Raw genomic sequence first — 15,153 nt, forward strand, 5'->3', positions numbered from 1 at the left:
AATCATGAAATTTATGATTTTTAAAATCCTATGACTGTGAAATTTACCACAATTGACCGTGAATTTGGTAGGGCCCTACTCATTAACATACTAAGGGCTTATCTCCACTTACAGGGGGATCAACACACGGTAATCAGTCCACTGGGAGTCGAGATCGACTGCCGATCGCTCTCCCATCAACTTTGGTACTCCACTGGAACGAGAAGCATAAGGTAAGTAGACAGGAGAGTTTCTCCTGTCGACCCAGCACGGTGTAGACAGCGCAATAAGTCGACCTAAGATACGTTGACTCCAGCTATGTTATTCACATAGCTGGAGTTGCGTAACTTAGGTCGATTTAGCCCCGTAGTATAGACCTGTCCTAAGACATGACATAGAAGCAGGAGTGACATAGAGGGAGAATCTAGGGTGTGGACTGATCAGTCTGGAGGGAGCCACCAAGCTTTGTACAGAAGTTTGTCATCTTGTTAACCTCCAACTTAATCAAACCAAACCCCAAAAAGGGGGGAGTTTTTACTCTGATATATTGTAGTATGTGGATAATGTGTCCAAGAGGAGGTTGGGAAAGGCATCATGACATCAGTCCAATGACCCATCAGATCCTTTTAAAATGTATTTTACAAACATCTAGCAAAGTGTACGGATACCCTTCCAGTACACAATCTCTAACCAGAAACAACCATTTTGCCTATCCAGACATATTTATCAGCCTTCAAACAACTTATGAAGAGTACAGTGCCATAGAACCACAATAATATAATTAAACAAAGCAAAATTAAAGGAATGCTGTGGTGTGGTGGAGATTTTAGACATACGAGTCAGGAAGTTATGATTCCCCCACCTCGCCCCGCCGCACAAATTTAACTTGGCCTCCTAATAGGGACAATGACAGTTACACAGCAGCCACTGAATGCCTCAAAGCACCCCGCAAATGTTACAGCTTCACAACAACTGTGTGAGGAAGGTATTCCTTGCATTTTACAAACAAAGAAACTGAGGCATGGGGAAGCCAAGTGACTGGATTCCTTTCAACTGCACCAGAGTGCTTATAATTTAAAATATTCCCATGCTCAGTAGGGAGCAAGGCACAAAATGGGAAGCAGAAGAAAGGCAGCCAGACTGATGCTATCGTTAAAGTTGGTTTGGGACAGGGAGCCTGAAAAGATTCAGAGAGGGAGTTGCCACTCTGGAAATGAACAGTTGGGTGCAAGGAGGGATTCACGGATGAAGAGCTAAATGCAGTTTCCGGGTATCTGAAGTTGATGAACAGTTAAACAGGGAAGGAAGGTAGCATACTGTGCATTGGGATACTAGAATACTTTCCTTTGTTCTGAACATTTTATAAAATCAATACTGATAGTCACTTTTTTTCTGCAACTCAGGAAAACATGCAATCTAGCTTAGGGCTCAGTATGGGCTATTTTTAAGCATTTATTTAAGCCTAAGAAACACTTTAACAACTTTCTTTGCTGGCCAGGAAGGAACTCCCCATAATGTAGCTCCCAACAGAGGACCTTTCTGTGATCCCGGCAACTGCTGACAGAGCCTCATAGATATACAACCACCAGTGGGTGAATGCAAAAGCAAGCTGGCTTGCTGATACTACTGTCAGTCACTCCCCCATTATGTCTATCCAGTAGAGGAATGAAGCTGCCAGCTGTTTCCTCAAAGAATCCTGCTTGTGGGAGATTGGATCCAGCTGCCATTCCCACAAATCACTGGGTTGTGTCAGTGGCAGGACACCGGATTGAGGCAATACCCTTGGCCTGTGTGTTTTTCAAGGAATGTTGCTCAATTTCCACTAATCAACCAACATGCGCTTCCCCATTAAAATAGAATACTACACTCCCTAAACATACTGAAATCTGCAAAGGAGCAGCAGACCAAAGTATCAAGCAACTGGAGACTTATGGTGGATGTTACAGGAGGGAAGGAAATCTAGAGGTGTGCTAATGGCTGGGGAGAGAGCGTGAGGTTGCAAGTTATTTTCAATGAATTGTACATGTTCCTAGAACTTCACATGGGCACATTTTATATACAGAACTACAGCAAATCAATAGAATTTCAATACATTCAGGACCAAGCAACGTTGTGTGATAAGGGCTCAGACAATGCCATATACTCAAAGGAACACTATCTGGTTAAGATTCATGTCCTGGTTTTCAGGAGGTGCTGAACTCCCACTAGTCTCCCATTGATTTCATCTCTGAAAATCAAGCAACATTTTAAAAATAAATTTCCTTGCCTGTAAAACAGATAAGGCATTTAAAACAAAAATGTTTCCATTTTAATAAACCAGTTTAGTTTTAACCATTCTGCTGTTTACATTTTGCGCTACTCTCGACTTGGATGGTGACGAGAGTAATTATTTCCATTATTGTTCAGACGCCTGTGATGGGGCATTCACCCCACACTAGCCCTGGAGGGGTTAATATAGGCAAGAGAGGCCAACTAGCAATCAGCTGCACCTGAAGGGGAGCTAGGACGCAGTGAGGCTTAATTGTGAATAAAGCTCACCTGGGCAGAAAGAGGCAGGACTTCTATAAAGCCCGGAGCCGGTAACAGTGGGGGCAGGGAGGGCTACATGTGAGGAAGCCTGCAGTCACACCCTCTGATACAAGGGGGGAGAGTAGGAGTCTGTCATAGGAGCGTAGGAAACAGTCCAGGGAAGAAACAAAAAGGGCTGGGAGAACAGACGTGAACGGCTGGTTCAAGGACCCCTAGATTGGAACCTGGAGTAGAGGGCAGACCTGGGTTCTGCTACAAGCCACTGTGGCAGTGATGCAGTCAGCACAGTGATAGGGAGGCTGCCTGAGACAATGTGGAGAGACACTTTGGTGAGACCCCGGAAGGGCAGGACAACTATAACTTGGCTAGAAGGCTAAGCCACGAAGGGGAGGCACTGAAGCTCCTGACCAGCGAGAGAAGGGCAACAGAGCAAGTGACTGAGGCAACCAGCTGAGTAACTGCAGGACAGGGTGTGGACAGAGGCGAGCTCATTCCCCAGATGAGCCACAAGGAGGCGTCACCGTCAGGCACCAGTTACACCATCATTTCACTTTTGAGTTTGGGTTGCAAATATTGCAAGGAATATTTTTTTTAAAATGATAATGCCAAATTCCACTCTGCATGTACCGGATATGAGTGACATGAGTTATGAACATCAGGAAGGTGAGAAACATAAGCCATGCCAGAAGTGAGTGGAGACAATATTCTGACTAGCAGCTGGGTTGTGTGGACAGGATGAATGAAGGATGACACAGTTCCTTCCTTCAGGATTCTGATAGATAAACTTGGTGTCTGAAAAATGAAAAAATTTGGGGGGCGGATGAGAGAGAGTGAGAGAGAGAGAGAGAGAGTGTGTGTGTGTGTGTGTGTACGTACACAAATCAGAAGGAAGTCATTTTGCAGATAGTTTCAGCTGCCCAAAAACAAATCATATCTGTTCCCTTCCCTCTCCGCCATTTCACATTGGTAAACAGGAAAGCAGGATCTGATGGACGAAGGACAGATTTTTGTGCACTGCTTCACAACTTTACAGTTCCTTGCATCATTTAAGAGATTTCTGATTAATAAAGTAGAACAAAATATACTGTGACTAAGTATTAAATAAGCATGAACAGCTGTGCTAGCCACTTTTCAAAAGTAATGTTTGCGATGTCATTTTAAGTCTGACTGTCATTTGAACTGGCTGGGAAAGTCAGAGAAAAGAAGTGTGTGCAAATCTGAAGGTTAGGCACTCTAACAAGACAGAGGCAGGAATAAACAGGAGTTATTTGCCGAGTTAGCCATTATTTAAACAACTAACTACACAATAGTTCCACTGAAGCAATGTTAGTTGCACTGTAACTCCTCACACTGCTGCTTTAGCTCCCAATACTTGCAGTACAAAATTGTGTTACATCAGCACTGTCAAATTGGGGTAAGAATTATAACAAACCGGGGGTGAGGCAACACCACAATGGATTTGTTTCTTAGATCAAATGTGAAAAGTTCGCTCACACTATAGGCCAGTAGGGAATAATATCTTGGAGGAAATCAGGTCAGCTTCCAAGGATGGAAAACAGAACTAGTGAATGACTTGGATTCAGAAAACAGAAGCAATATTGACTTGTCAGAGTGTAATTTCCCTGCTTTAATTAGTAGAGGGCAAGGGTCAAAATATTCAACATATCTTCCATCATATCTCATGTGATCTTTGAACATGGAGATGAACAAGGTGGAGAATAATGACAGGTTTCAGAGTAGCAGCCGTGTTAGTCTGTATTCGCAAAAAGAAAAGGAGTACTTGTGGCACCTTAGAGGCTAACAAATTTATTAGAGCATAAGCTTTCGTGAGCTACAGCTCACTTCATCGGATGCATTTGGTGGAAAAAGGTGGAGAATACTTAATTTCCAAAGGTTCCACCTCTGGGAGACTGCTTCCAGAATTAACATTGTTTTGGATGAAATCACTGTATATTGCATCATGACTGGAAATGATACTGACTTAATTTCAAAAAGTACCATCTTTGACAGATAACTCAGCCTTTGGTGAAACAAAGAAAGAGAATATTCACCCAACGTTAGTTAAGCAAAGCTTGGGGTAATGATGTGAATCATCATGCATTCATAAATGGTGCAGGTTACATAAGTAGAGGCCACAAAGTACAGCAGTAGATCCAAATTTTCTTTAAGTTTCTGGTTTGGGCTCATTATAGAAATAGGACCAAGTTATTACATCCAAATTGTCTAAAAATAACTTCGACAACAATTTTGGATCCAAGATTCAGATTTAATTTAATTTTCTCAACTGTAATGGTTATTCCATATGGAGCAATACTAGATTTTGCCACTGAAAGTATCTTACATTTTGTTCCATTTTAAAATCCTATATATGATCTATCATCTTCAAATCCTCCCACATTGTGTTCTTAAATGATTGAATGTTTGATGCAATGACACCTTTTGAGCTGCAAGATCTATTAGAAGTGGGATTTTTACATTAAAATGACAATGTTTAAAATACAAGTTTAGTGATGTGACAAAAACCACAAATCTCACCACACAAAATATACAGTTAAGAGTTGGTCAGTCTTCATGGCCCAGATCTTGCTAGAAGCACTATGTAAAACAAAGTGTTACACTGATTATTTAATGCAGATGAGAAGACAGACTAACCTGTGGCTTAGAAAGAAACCTTGCTGAGTCAGGTCAAAACCTCAGGCAGTAGCAAAAACAAAAAACAAACAAAAAAAAAAGCCAAAGATTAAGCACAAGAAGGTAAATTAGTAGAAGGGAAAATGAGCAAAACTATACTTAAAGAACTGGGTATTATGCATTTTTCACAAAAAAGATGTCTGTATTTCTGATATGTGAAATAATTCTCTATATTATCATTATTCAAAGCATATTACAATCAAGTAGGAAACCCCAATACCAGTCTGGATTAGTTTAATGATCTTTCCAACTGCTATTAGAGTCAGTTTTGTTTATGCCCTGTTGCCTTACTCAAAACTGAATATCATATTTATTTTAACTCAGTTTATAATGGTTATTGGTGTAATTTGGCAGTATAATGACAAACTGAAATTAAATATATCCATTTTCATTATACAGGTCTTATCAAGGAACATGTCATATGGCACTAAATAGCACAATCGACTTTTACAACTTATATCCACCTGTCACTGAATTGGAAGAGTGGCTTGTTATAGAATTAACTCCTAAATGTTTAGAAAATAACTTACGATTAATAATGTAAAATGTATTCATCTAATATTTGTTGGAAGAATTGATAAAGTAAAAATCTATCCTGTGACACACTGATCCTCCTACTGCTATGAAAAAAATGCTAAGAAAGCTTTAGTGGTTTGTATCATTTTTTCTTTGAATTGTGCTTGTTGGAAAGGACTTTATGAGTTGTGACAGAAGGCATTTGTAAACAGTACATCCTTTTAAGCAATAATTGATATTTCCCGTACTATAATTCACCTACCTTTCAAGAGGCAGAGCCTCCATATACTATAAACATCAAATAAGAAATATCCAATTTTCCCAATGATATAATTTAAAAGGACATTGTTCATTAGTAAGTTTAGTTCACTTTAAGTCAATTTAATGTAGTAAGCTTAAACATAGATTTAGTTGAAAGCTTAACAACACTTTTTAAGTTGTACTAGTTCAGACTTGTAAGTCACAGCAGGTTAGTGGCAATGAAGGGATGAACTGCAATTACATTTCATTGAGAAGGTGTTAAATGTGAAACAGTTTCAAGGTAAAAAAAATTTAGTAGCTAGCATTAATTAAACTAATGAATTGAGACAAACTTTGCCCTTTGAGAAGCTAAATGAAAAAGCAACAATAAAGCTTACAAAACTTAGCTCGTACAATTTGCCGTGAAGGCGGTAGATTGGCTCCCTGAAATAGCAAAGAATTGTAAAAATAAAGTTTTATTTCAGAAACATTTTCTCAATTCAGAAGTCATTTTGTCAAGCTCTTCTCACTTCCAAACAATTAAGATAAATCAAACAGACTTTTGTTTTGTTTCTTCTCTGAAATAAGTAAGGTTCAGCAAAGTCTTTTTACCAAGTTACCAATTTTGAGCTTTTTCCTTTTAAAGCCAAAGTTTTGTGGGGTTTTGCTGTTTTGTTTTGTTATTTTAAGAGACAAAATACAGTCACTCAGACTCAGGAATAGTTACTCCAATTTGTGTATTTCTGAGACATAACAGAATTGGGTGGTTTTCCTTCTATAAGACAACCCCAAAGCAGATACGACTATGGCTTTGTCTATACTGGCAATTGAATGACAAAACTTTTGTCTTTCAGAGATGTCAAAAAAAAAATACTCTCCCAAAAGACAAAAGTTTTGCCGACAGTGTTCTCCTACCGACAAAGCTAACCCCAATCTTTGGGGGTGGAAGTTTTTTGTCAGCAGGAAAGCCGACAAACAGCGGCCACACTGCACGACTTTTAATAGCACTGCTCTAGCGACCAAGCCATGTCTTTAAAAGCGGTGTTGTGCAGACATAGCCTTAGTGTTTGACGTGTGTTCCTGCACAGCTATAGGAGACGGAAGTCTCTCACTTTGGAGAGTCTTTGGAGCTGTTTCAGCCATTAGACCTTTCAGGATTTTGTTTTGTTTTTAATCCTACTTGGCATGTAACTCCAAAACATAGAAAATGCTCAAGCTTTGGAGGTAGCATTGCTTCCAAACTTTCCAGAAGCTAATTGACTATTTTGGCCAACATTTCAAAAGTGAGTAGTGATTTTTGGTGCTTGTTTTTCTGGGCACTCAATGTGAGACACTTTAAAGAGGTCTGATTTTCAGAAAAAGCTGGGTACTTGCCTTCTGCAAGTAAAGCTCCTTTAAAGTATCTCAAAATCACCATCCAAAAATGGAGGCACCCGTCAATACTGGTCACTTTTGAAAAATCTTTGCCTTTAACTTTTCATTGTAATGTTTAGTGCAGGAGCAATTAGATGCAAGAATATTGGGGAGATGTGCGAGCAAATAACCCAGATTAAAGGAAGTTGACTTCATTTTATTTTGACTATCCAAAATTGAAACCATCACAAATGAACACTGAGATACCATGTTTCAGAGTAGCAGCCGTGTTAGTCTGTATTCGCAAAAAGAAAAAGAGTACTTGTGGCACCTTAAAGACTAACAAATTTATTTGAGCATAAGCTTTCGTGAGCTCCAGCTCACTTCATTGGAAGTGAGCTGGAGCTCACAAAAGCTTATGCTCAAATATATTTGTTAGTCTCTAAGGTGCCACAAGTACTCCTTTTCTTTTTGAGATACCATGATGATTTTTTTATATGTTTTGCTTAAAAGACAAACACTCTGTGGAACCTTAGAAATATACAAGAATATATATTAAGGCTGGTTATATCAATCATCCTTAGTGTTTTAACTTAAAAAGAAAACAGAAATTGATCCTGTAAAGTGCTGAGCATCCTTAACTTGCAGTGGAAGTTGAGGGTGACAGCACCTCTTCACAGTATAAGCATCTTGCAAGCATGTACTACATATAAAAAGAAACAGCCAACTAATTTAGTTAATGCCATCTCAGCAAGAGTGCTATTAGTCTGAGACCACCAATCAGCTTTGTTTCTTCAAAACGAGACTGTGGTATGTAATCAACATTTTTATGAAGTCAACTGAAAATTTTCAGCAGAGGTAAAGACAAGTCTGCTTTTGCGTACCGACCTGTCCCTTCACTGTGTTATCAAGCTGTGAACATGTGTGAACTAGTAAACTACTATACAACTGAGAGCAGGTATAAAACAAGTACTCACACGGTATTGGTCTTTGAAATCATGCACAAGTTTGAGCCTAATGAAAACTAAATATTTAGGGACAACACAGGAAAAATTCTGGGTACTTAAGGGCATCAAGGAGGAAACACTGAAGAGCAGTCCAGTTAGCAGCAAAATTATTAAAAGTTATAGCTGACAACCCTAATGAAGATGTCAGCTGGTTCTGAAAACTTAAGTAAAGCAAGTAAAAAAAAAAAGATGCATTTTATATTATGTATCAAGCAAAACTGGAAACTTATAAATTTACAGCAAAAAATAAAAGATACAGCCCATAAAATCAACAACTGAAGTTCACTTATACATGCAATTATTCATTCTCTTATCAGATGCCTACCTGAGTTCCAACTGCACTTTTGTTAACCTGACTGCTTCGTTGTTGGGCACTAAGAAAAGCAAAGAGAAAAGTTACGCTGAAGAAATTTAAGATGAGTCCTTGAGCAACATGCTTTGGAAACAATAAAATATAAAATTTATGAGCCCAGAATCTGAGGCTAAAAAGAAACACAATTCAGTCTCAAATTCACAAGCAAACTCAGTTCATGTAAACTTCTATTTGCAGAAAACAGATCAACACAAACAGATTCTTATTAATCACCTCCTCTGTAATGTACATTGCACTATCATAGTAAATAACCCTTTGTGTTGACTTACATGTCTGATGAGGTTACTAAAGACATAAAAAGTTATGGCTCATCTGTGCACGAGGGAAATCTTGGGCAATATAAATATTAAAAAGGGGCAAGAAAAAAATGAGTCACTTTAGTTCTTTAGAGCATTGCAGCAAAATCCTCCCCCACCCCATAGGTTCTCTAAACGCCTAGCCTAGCAGCTCGTTTTGGATATTATTCTAATTTTTATATGTACTTTGAGGATGTAAATATAAAATGAGGGATGAAACCATCACAAAAGGTGGTTAAAAAGCTGGAATCTTACAGCAATGCAGCATAGTTTAAAATAAATGTTTTGCTCAGTTTCTGAATTTTGCTAATCCCATTACTGAAATGAAACACTCCTCTCTCACAAAAATGCACAAGTCATGATAGCGACAAAGTTTAATTCTAAAGGCATTTATATTACATGATACAGCGGTAGCAAGATCACACAGTGCACACATTACTGGAAAAAGGGGAGGAGGGAAGAGTTCAAACTTGCTTTGGCTACTCTGTTATTAGACCACCAGGTTAGCCATTTGGTGACAGCAAGTTTTGTTTGGAGGCTTCAGGATTAAATTAATTTGTCCCATTTCAACAAACATTAATATATATTGCAGATCTGCCATAACCACTGCTTTGAAAGTAGGAAGGAGAACAGACATGAATAAGTTAATTCCAAGCAATATCTGTTTTGATCCCAGATAAGCGGCCTGATTCTGCAGCTGGTTGGTGCAGAATGCCCATTCCACAGATTGGCTGAAGAGTTGAGCCTAAACTTGCCAACTTTGTAATATTTAAAAACCTCCCCTGTCCCGCCCCTTCCCCACAGGCCCTGCTCCTGCCCTGCCCCTTTCTCCTGACCCCAATGCAGGTAGGGTGTGGCCCTGGCTGAGTAGGGACTGGCACAGGTGATGACTCATCGCCTCCCCTGCCTGCAGTGACCAGATGTTGGGTGTCTGGTCAGTAGATCTGACTGGGCACCATCAGGTCCCCTTTTCAACCAGACTTTTGACATTCCCAGTCCAAAATGGTTCATTTGAAGTTAATTTGACATTAACCTGCATCTGCTTAAGGTATAGTGGTGACCCATTGCTCTGATTCTTCCCTGTGGACCAGTCACCTGGGCCAAACTACATCTCCTGCAATGTACCATAGTCATATAATTCCCATGATTGACCATAAGACTCCATTAGAGGGGAGGCCATGGTACATCATGGGAAAGTATAGTCTGGAAAGCTTAGATTTTGCAAAAACTGCATTTAGGCTTCTATAGTTAAGATGCTTCTTGTCTCCTTAATAATTTCTGACAGTAGAGATGCTTACTGACAATTGCACTTATCAAAAAATATAAGTGTATTGCCATTTTGAGGTCTATGTATACCAGAAAATGGGTTTTGAAGCTACTATCACAACTCAAAGTTTAAGTCACTGGACTCATTGAGGTGTACTTTGAGCCACCCCTGGCACAGGTACTTAGGTTTTTCCCAGTGATCTAATAATCCATTTCTTTCCAGTTGGGGGCAAAAATATCCCTTTAAAGGTAATCAGTGAGAGAGAAGAAGAAGCAGAGGTTCCAAACCTTCATATCTTTGTGGAGAAAAGGGTGGATGAGTAGTATTCCATTAAAACATACCTCTTCCAAGGGTAACAACTGAACATCAGTAATTCTCTGCAATGTTTATACAAAAAAAAGCAAGACTACAATATGCTGTGAAAAACCAACTGGGTGAACATAGTCTGAGAAGTAAACATAACCATTTCCTTTGTTTAATATACGGATAGGTAATATCCTCACAAAATACAGCAGAGGGTAAAGGAAATCCAGGGGCAATCCAAAAGAAATAAAACTCTTGGGGAGGCAGACGGGCACCCTAGTTCCAGGAATATATTGTGTAACACTGAAAAGCCAAATCGGATTCATCTCAAGATGTGATCTAAGCAATAATGCTAGAATAATGTACAGAACACTGTTAATTTGTTTTTCAGAAAGGTTGTGAACCCATTCTAGAAAGATATCATAGATTAATAGGACTGGAAGGGACCTCAAGAAGTCATCTAGTTCAATTCCCTGCACTCACATTATTATTTAGACCATCCTTGAGAGGTGTTTGTCTAACCTGCTCTTAAAAATCTCCCATGACAGAGATTCCACAACCCTCCCTAGGCAATTTATTCCAGTGCTTAACCACCCTGACAGCTAGGAAGTTTTTCCTAATGTCCAACCTAAACCACCCTTGCTGCAATTTAACCCCATTGCTTCTTGTCCTATCCTCAGAGGTTAAAGAGAACAATTTTTCTTCCTCCTCCTTGTAACAACCTTTTGTGTACTTGAAAACTTATGTCCCCCCCTCAGTCTTCTCTTCTCCAGACTAAACAAACCCAATTTTTTCCATCTTCCCTCACTGGTCATGTTTTCTAGGCCTTTAACCATTTTTGTTGCTCTTCTCTGGATTTCACTACTTTGTCAACATCTTTCCTGAAATGTGGCACACTGATCTGGACACAATACTCCAGTTAAGACCTAATCTGCAGAGTAGAGAGGAAGAATTACTTTGTGTCTTGCTTTCAACACTCCTACTAAAACAACAATCTCCAACCTTTTTACGCCCAAGATCACTTTGTGAATTTAAGGGCAACCCAGGATCTACCCTGCCCCTTCCCCAAGGCCCCGCCCCTTCCCCCAAAACCCTGCCCCACTCACTCCATCTAACCCCGCCCCTTCTGTCGCTCTCTCCTCCCCACCCTCACTCACTTTCACCAGGCTAGGGCAGGGAGTTGATGTTCGGGGGGGAGGGGGGGTGGGCTCTGGGCTGGAGCCAAGAGGTTCGCAGTGTGGGACGGGGCTCCAGGTTGAGCCTGGGACAGGGGCACAGGAGGGGGTATGGGGTGCTGGCTCTAGAAGAGGGGTTGGGGTGTGGGCTCCCGCCGGGTGGCGCTTACCTCTGGCAGCATCCAGGCGGTGGCACAGCAGGGCTAAGGCAGGCTCTCTGCCTGCCCCGGCCCCACGCCACTCCTGGAAGGGGCCAATGCGCCCCTGTGCCCCTCGGGGGTGAGGGGCAGGAAAGACGCATGGCTCCACATGCTGCCCCACTCTGCAGGCACTGCCCCCGCAGCTCCCATTGGCCACAGTTCCCCATTCCTGGCCAATGGGAACTGCAGGGGTCAATGCTTCCCAGGGCTGCGGGGGCATGCTGGCTGCTTCTGGGAGCAACATGGGGTTGGGGCAGGCAGGGAGCCTGCCTTAGCGGCAGCCCCACTATGCCACCAGAGAGCACAATCAACTGGGAGAATCTCCAGGATCGACCAGTTGATCACGATCAACTGGTTGGTGACCACTGCGCTAATAGATCCCAGAATGATGTTTGATTTTGTTTGCAATAATGTTACACTGTTCACTCATATTTCGCTTGTGATCCAGTATGACCCCCAGATCCCTTTCAACAGTACTCCTTCCTAAGCAGTAAATTTCCCATTTTTTGGGTGTGCAACTGATTATTCCTTCTTAAGTGGAGTACTTTGCATTTGTCTTTATTGAATTTCTTCCTATTTACTTCAGACCATTTCTCCAATTTGTCCAGATCATTTTGAATTTTAATCCTATCCTCCAAAACACTTGCAACCCCATCCCAGCTTGGTATTGTCTGCAAACTTTATAAGTGTACTCTCTATACTATTATCTAAATCATTGATGAAGATATTGAACAGAACTGGACCCAGAACTGATCCCTGCAGGACCCCACTTGATATGCCCTTCTAGGTTGACTATGAACCACTGATGATTGCTCTCTAGGAATAGTTTTCCAACCAGTTATGCACCCACCTTATAGTAGCTCCTTCTAAGATGTATTTCCCTAGTTTGTTTATGAGAAGGTCATGCGAGACAGTACCAAATGCCTTACTAAAGTCAAGAAATACCACATCCATAGCTTTCCACCTATCCACAAGGCTTCTTACCCTGTCAAAGAAAGCTATTAGGTTGGTTTGACAATTTATTCTTGACAAGTCCATACTGACTGTTACTTATCACCTTATCTTCTAGGTATCTGCAAATTCATTGCTTAATTATTTGCTCCATTATCTTTCCGGCTAGTGAAATTAAGTTGACTGGTCTGTAATTCCCTAGGTTGTCCTTATTCCCCTTTTTATAGATTGGCATTATATTTGCCCTTTTCCAGTCCTCTGGAATCTCTCCCATCTTCCATGACTTTTTGAAGATAATCACTAATGGCTCAGGCCTGGTCTACAGTACACAGTTATTTTGGAATTAGCCAAGTTACTTTGAAATAAAACTGATTCCGTCCACACAACCAAACCAGTTTTTTCAATGTAAAGGGTTCTTTAATCCGATTTCTGTACTCCACCTCAGCAAGTGGAGTAGAGCTAAAATCAAGATCGCAGTTCCGGGTTACAGGTACCGTGGACACAATTGGATGTTATTGGCCTCAAGGAGCTATCCCAGAATGCTCCCGTTTGACCGCTCTGGACAACACTCTCAACTCCGACGTCCAAAAGCACATTCTACCACCATTCTGAACTTGCTCAGCCTATAGTTGAACTTCTCCATACTACTGTCCAGGGTGCCTGTGTACAGCTTCATGAGCCAGGGCATTAAGGGGTAGGCTGGGTCCCCAAGAATAACTATAGTCATTTCAACATCCCCAACAGTAATTTTCTGGTCTGGGAAGTAAATTCCTTCCTGCAGCTGTTCAAACAGACCAGAGTTCCTGAAGATGCGAGCGTCATGCACCTTTCCCGGCCATACCACGTTGATGTTGGTGAAATGTCCCTTGTAATCCACCAGTGCTTGTAGCACCTTGGAAAAGTACCCCTTGCAGTTCATATACTGGCTGCCCCGGTGTTCCAGGGCCGAGATAGGGATATGCGTCCCATCTATCGCCCTGCCACAGTTAGGGAACCCCAGCACATTAAAGCCATCCACAATCGTCTGCACATTTCCCAAAATCACTACCCTTGATAGCAGCTGGTCAATGATTGCGTTGGCTACTTACAGCACAGCAGTCCCCACAGTAGATTTGCCAACTCCAAACTGATTCCTGATTGACCGGTAGTTGTCGGGCATTGCAAGCTTCCACAGTGCTATTGCCACTCGCTTCTCAACTGTGAGGGCTGCTCTCATTCTGGTGTCTTTGCGCTTCAGGGCAGGGGACAGCAAGTCACAAAATTCCATGAAAGTGGCCCTAGACATACGAAAGTTTTGCAGCCACTGGGAATCATCCCCTATCTGCAACACTATGCAGTCCCACCAATCTGTGCTTTCCCGGGCCCAGAATTGGCGTTCCACAGTATGAACCTGGCCCAACAGCACCATGATCTCCCAATCGTCACACGCCCTGCTTCTAGGAACATCTGTGTCCATGTCCTCATCAATATAGTAATCACGCTGTCGTCACTTCCTCACCTGGTTTTGCAGGTACTGCACATACTGCTGGATAATGCGCGAGGTATTTACAATGGTCAAAACTCAGGGGAGATCTGAGCGGGCTCCACGGCTATGGCGCCTGCATGGGTAATCCTGGAAAAAGGGCGCGAAACGTAGGAAAGCAGAGTGGCAGCAGAAGAGGTGCTGTTCGGTTCACAATAGCCGGAAAAAGGCGGGAAATGTTTGTCTTCTGTAGCTTTCATGGAGGCGGGAGCCCAGGACAGACATGGAGAATCTTGGTAGCACAGCAAGAGCGGGAGAGGAGAATTGGCGGTGGAAGCTGTGCTGCTCGGTTCACAATAGCCGAATAGAGTGGGCAGCAAAAGCGTTCGATGAGGAAGAGAAAGAGTAGATACTAGAGATTACATAGGAAGATGAGAGGAAATGTGATGTGGATTCACTGTAGCAGGAGAGCAGTGGTGCACCGTCTGCTGAAAGCAGTATGGCGTCTGCACGCCAAAAAGGCGCGAAACGATTGTCTGCTGTAGCTTTCACGAAGGTAGGAGCGACTGATGACACACACCCAGAAACACCCGCGAGAATGTTTTTGCCCCATCATGTACTGGGAGCTTAACCCAGAATTCCAATGGGCGGCGGGGACTGCGGGAACTGTGGGATAGCTACCCACAATGCACCGCTCTGACATGTAAAGCTAAGCTTGGTACTATGGACGCACTCAGCCGAATTCACGTGCTTTAGTGAGGACACAGAAGACCGAATGTATAAAATCGCTTCCAAAAATTCGAATAGAATC

At 41.7% G+C, this 15,153-nt stretch overlaps 1 protein-coding gene and 1 long non-coding RNA gene across 13 annotated transcripts in view; one reads left to right on the forward strand and one right to left on the reverse strand.

Annotated features, from left to right (window-relative positions):
- The window catches only part of DNM3 (dynamin 3), a 307,097-nt gene that overhangs the window by 181,702 nt on the left and 110,242 nt on the right, over window positions 1–15,153 (reverse strand). For 7 of the 12 annotated variants that reach the window (XR_006273647.1, XR_005294437.2, XM_038413439.2 and 4 more), the window contains exons 13-14: window positions 8,641–8,689; window positions 6,370–6,399 (exon numbers count right to left, since the gene is read on the reverse strand). Coding sequence is in view for 10 of the 12 variants with exons in the window: in XM_038413439.2 (XP_038269367.1) it covers window positions 6,370–6,399; window positions 8,641–8,689 (79 nt within the window). In the remaining 2 variants the exon portion in view is untranslated. Of the gene's footprint in view, window positions 1–5,160; window positions 5,167–6,369; window positions 6,400–8,640; window positions 8,690–15,153 lie in introns of all 12 variants that reach the window. The other 5 variants (XM_038413441.2, XM_038413438.2, XM_038413437.2 and 2 more) reach the window with 2 other exon arrangements.
- Window positions 2,663–5,808, forward strand: LOC119860134. Its single transcript, XR_005294438.2, has 2 exons — window positions 2,663–3,171; window positions 5,599–5,808. It is a non-coding gene; the product is annotated as an uncharacterized LOC119860134 (long non-coding RNA).

Source organism: Dermochelys coriacea, chromosome 8 (assembly GCF_009764565.3).
Source record: "Dermochelys coriacea isolate rDerCor1 chromosome 8, rDerCor1.pri.v4, whole genome shotgun sequence".
In the NCBI taxonomy this organism is placed as follows: domain Eukaryota; kingdom Metazoa; phylum Chordata; order Testudines; family Dermochelyidae; genus Dermochelys; species Dermochelys coriacea.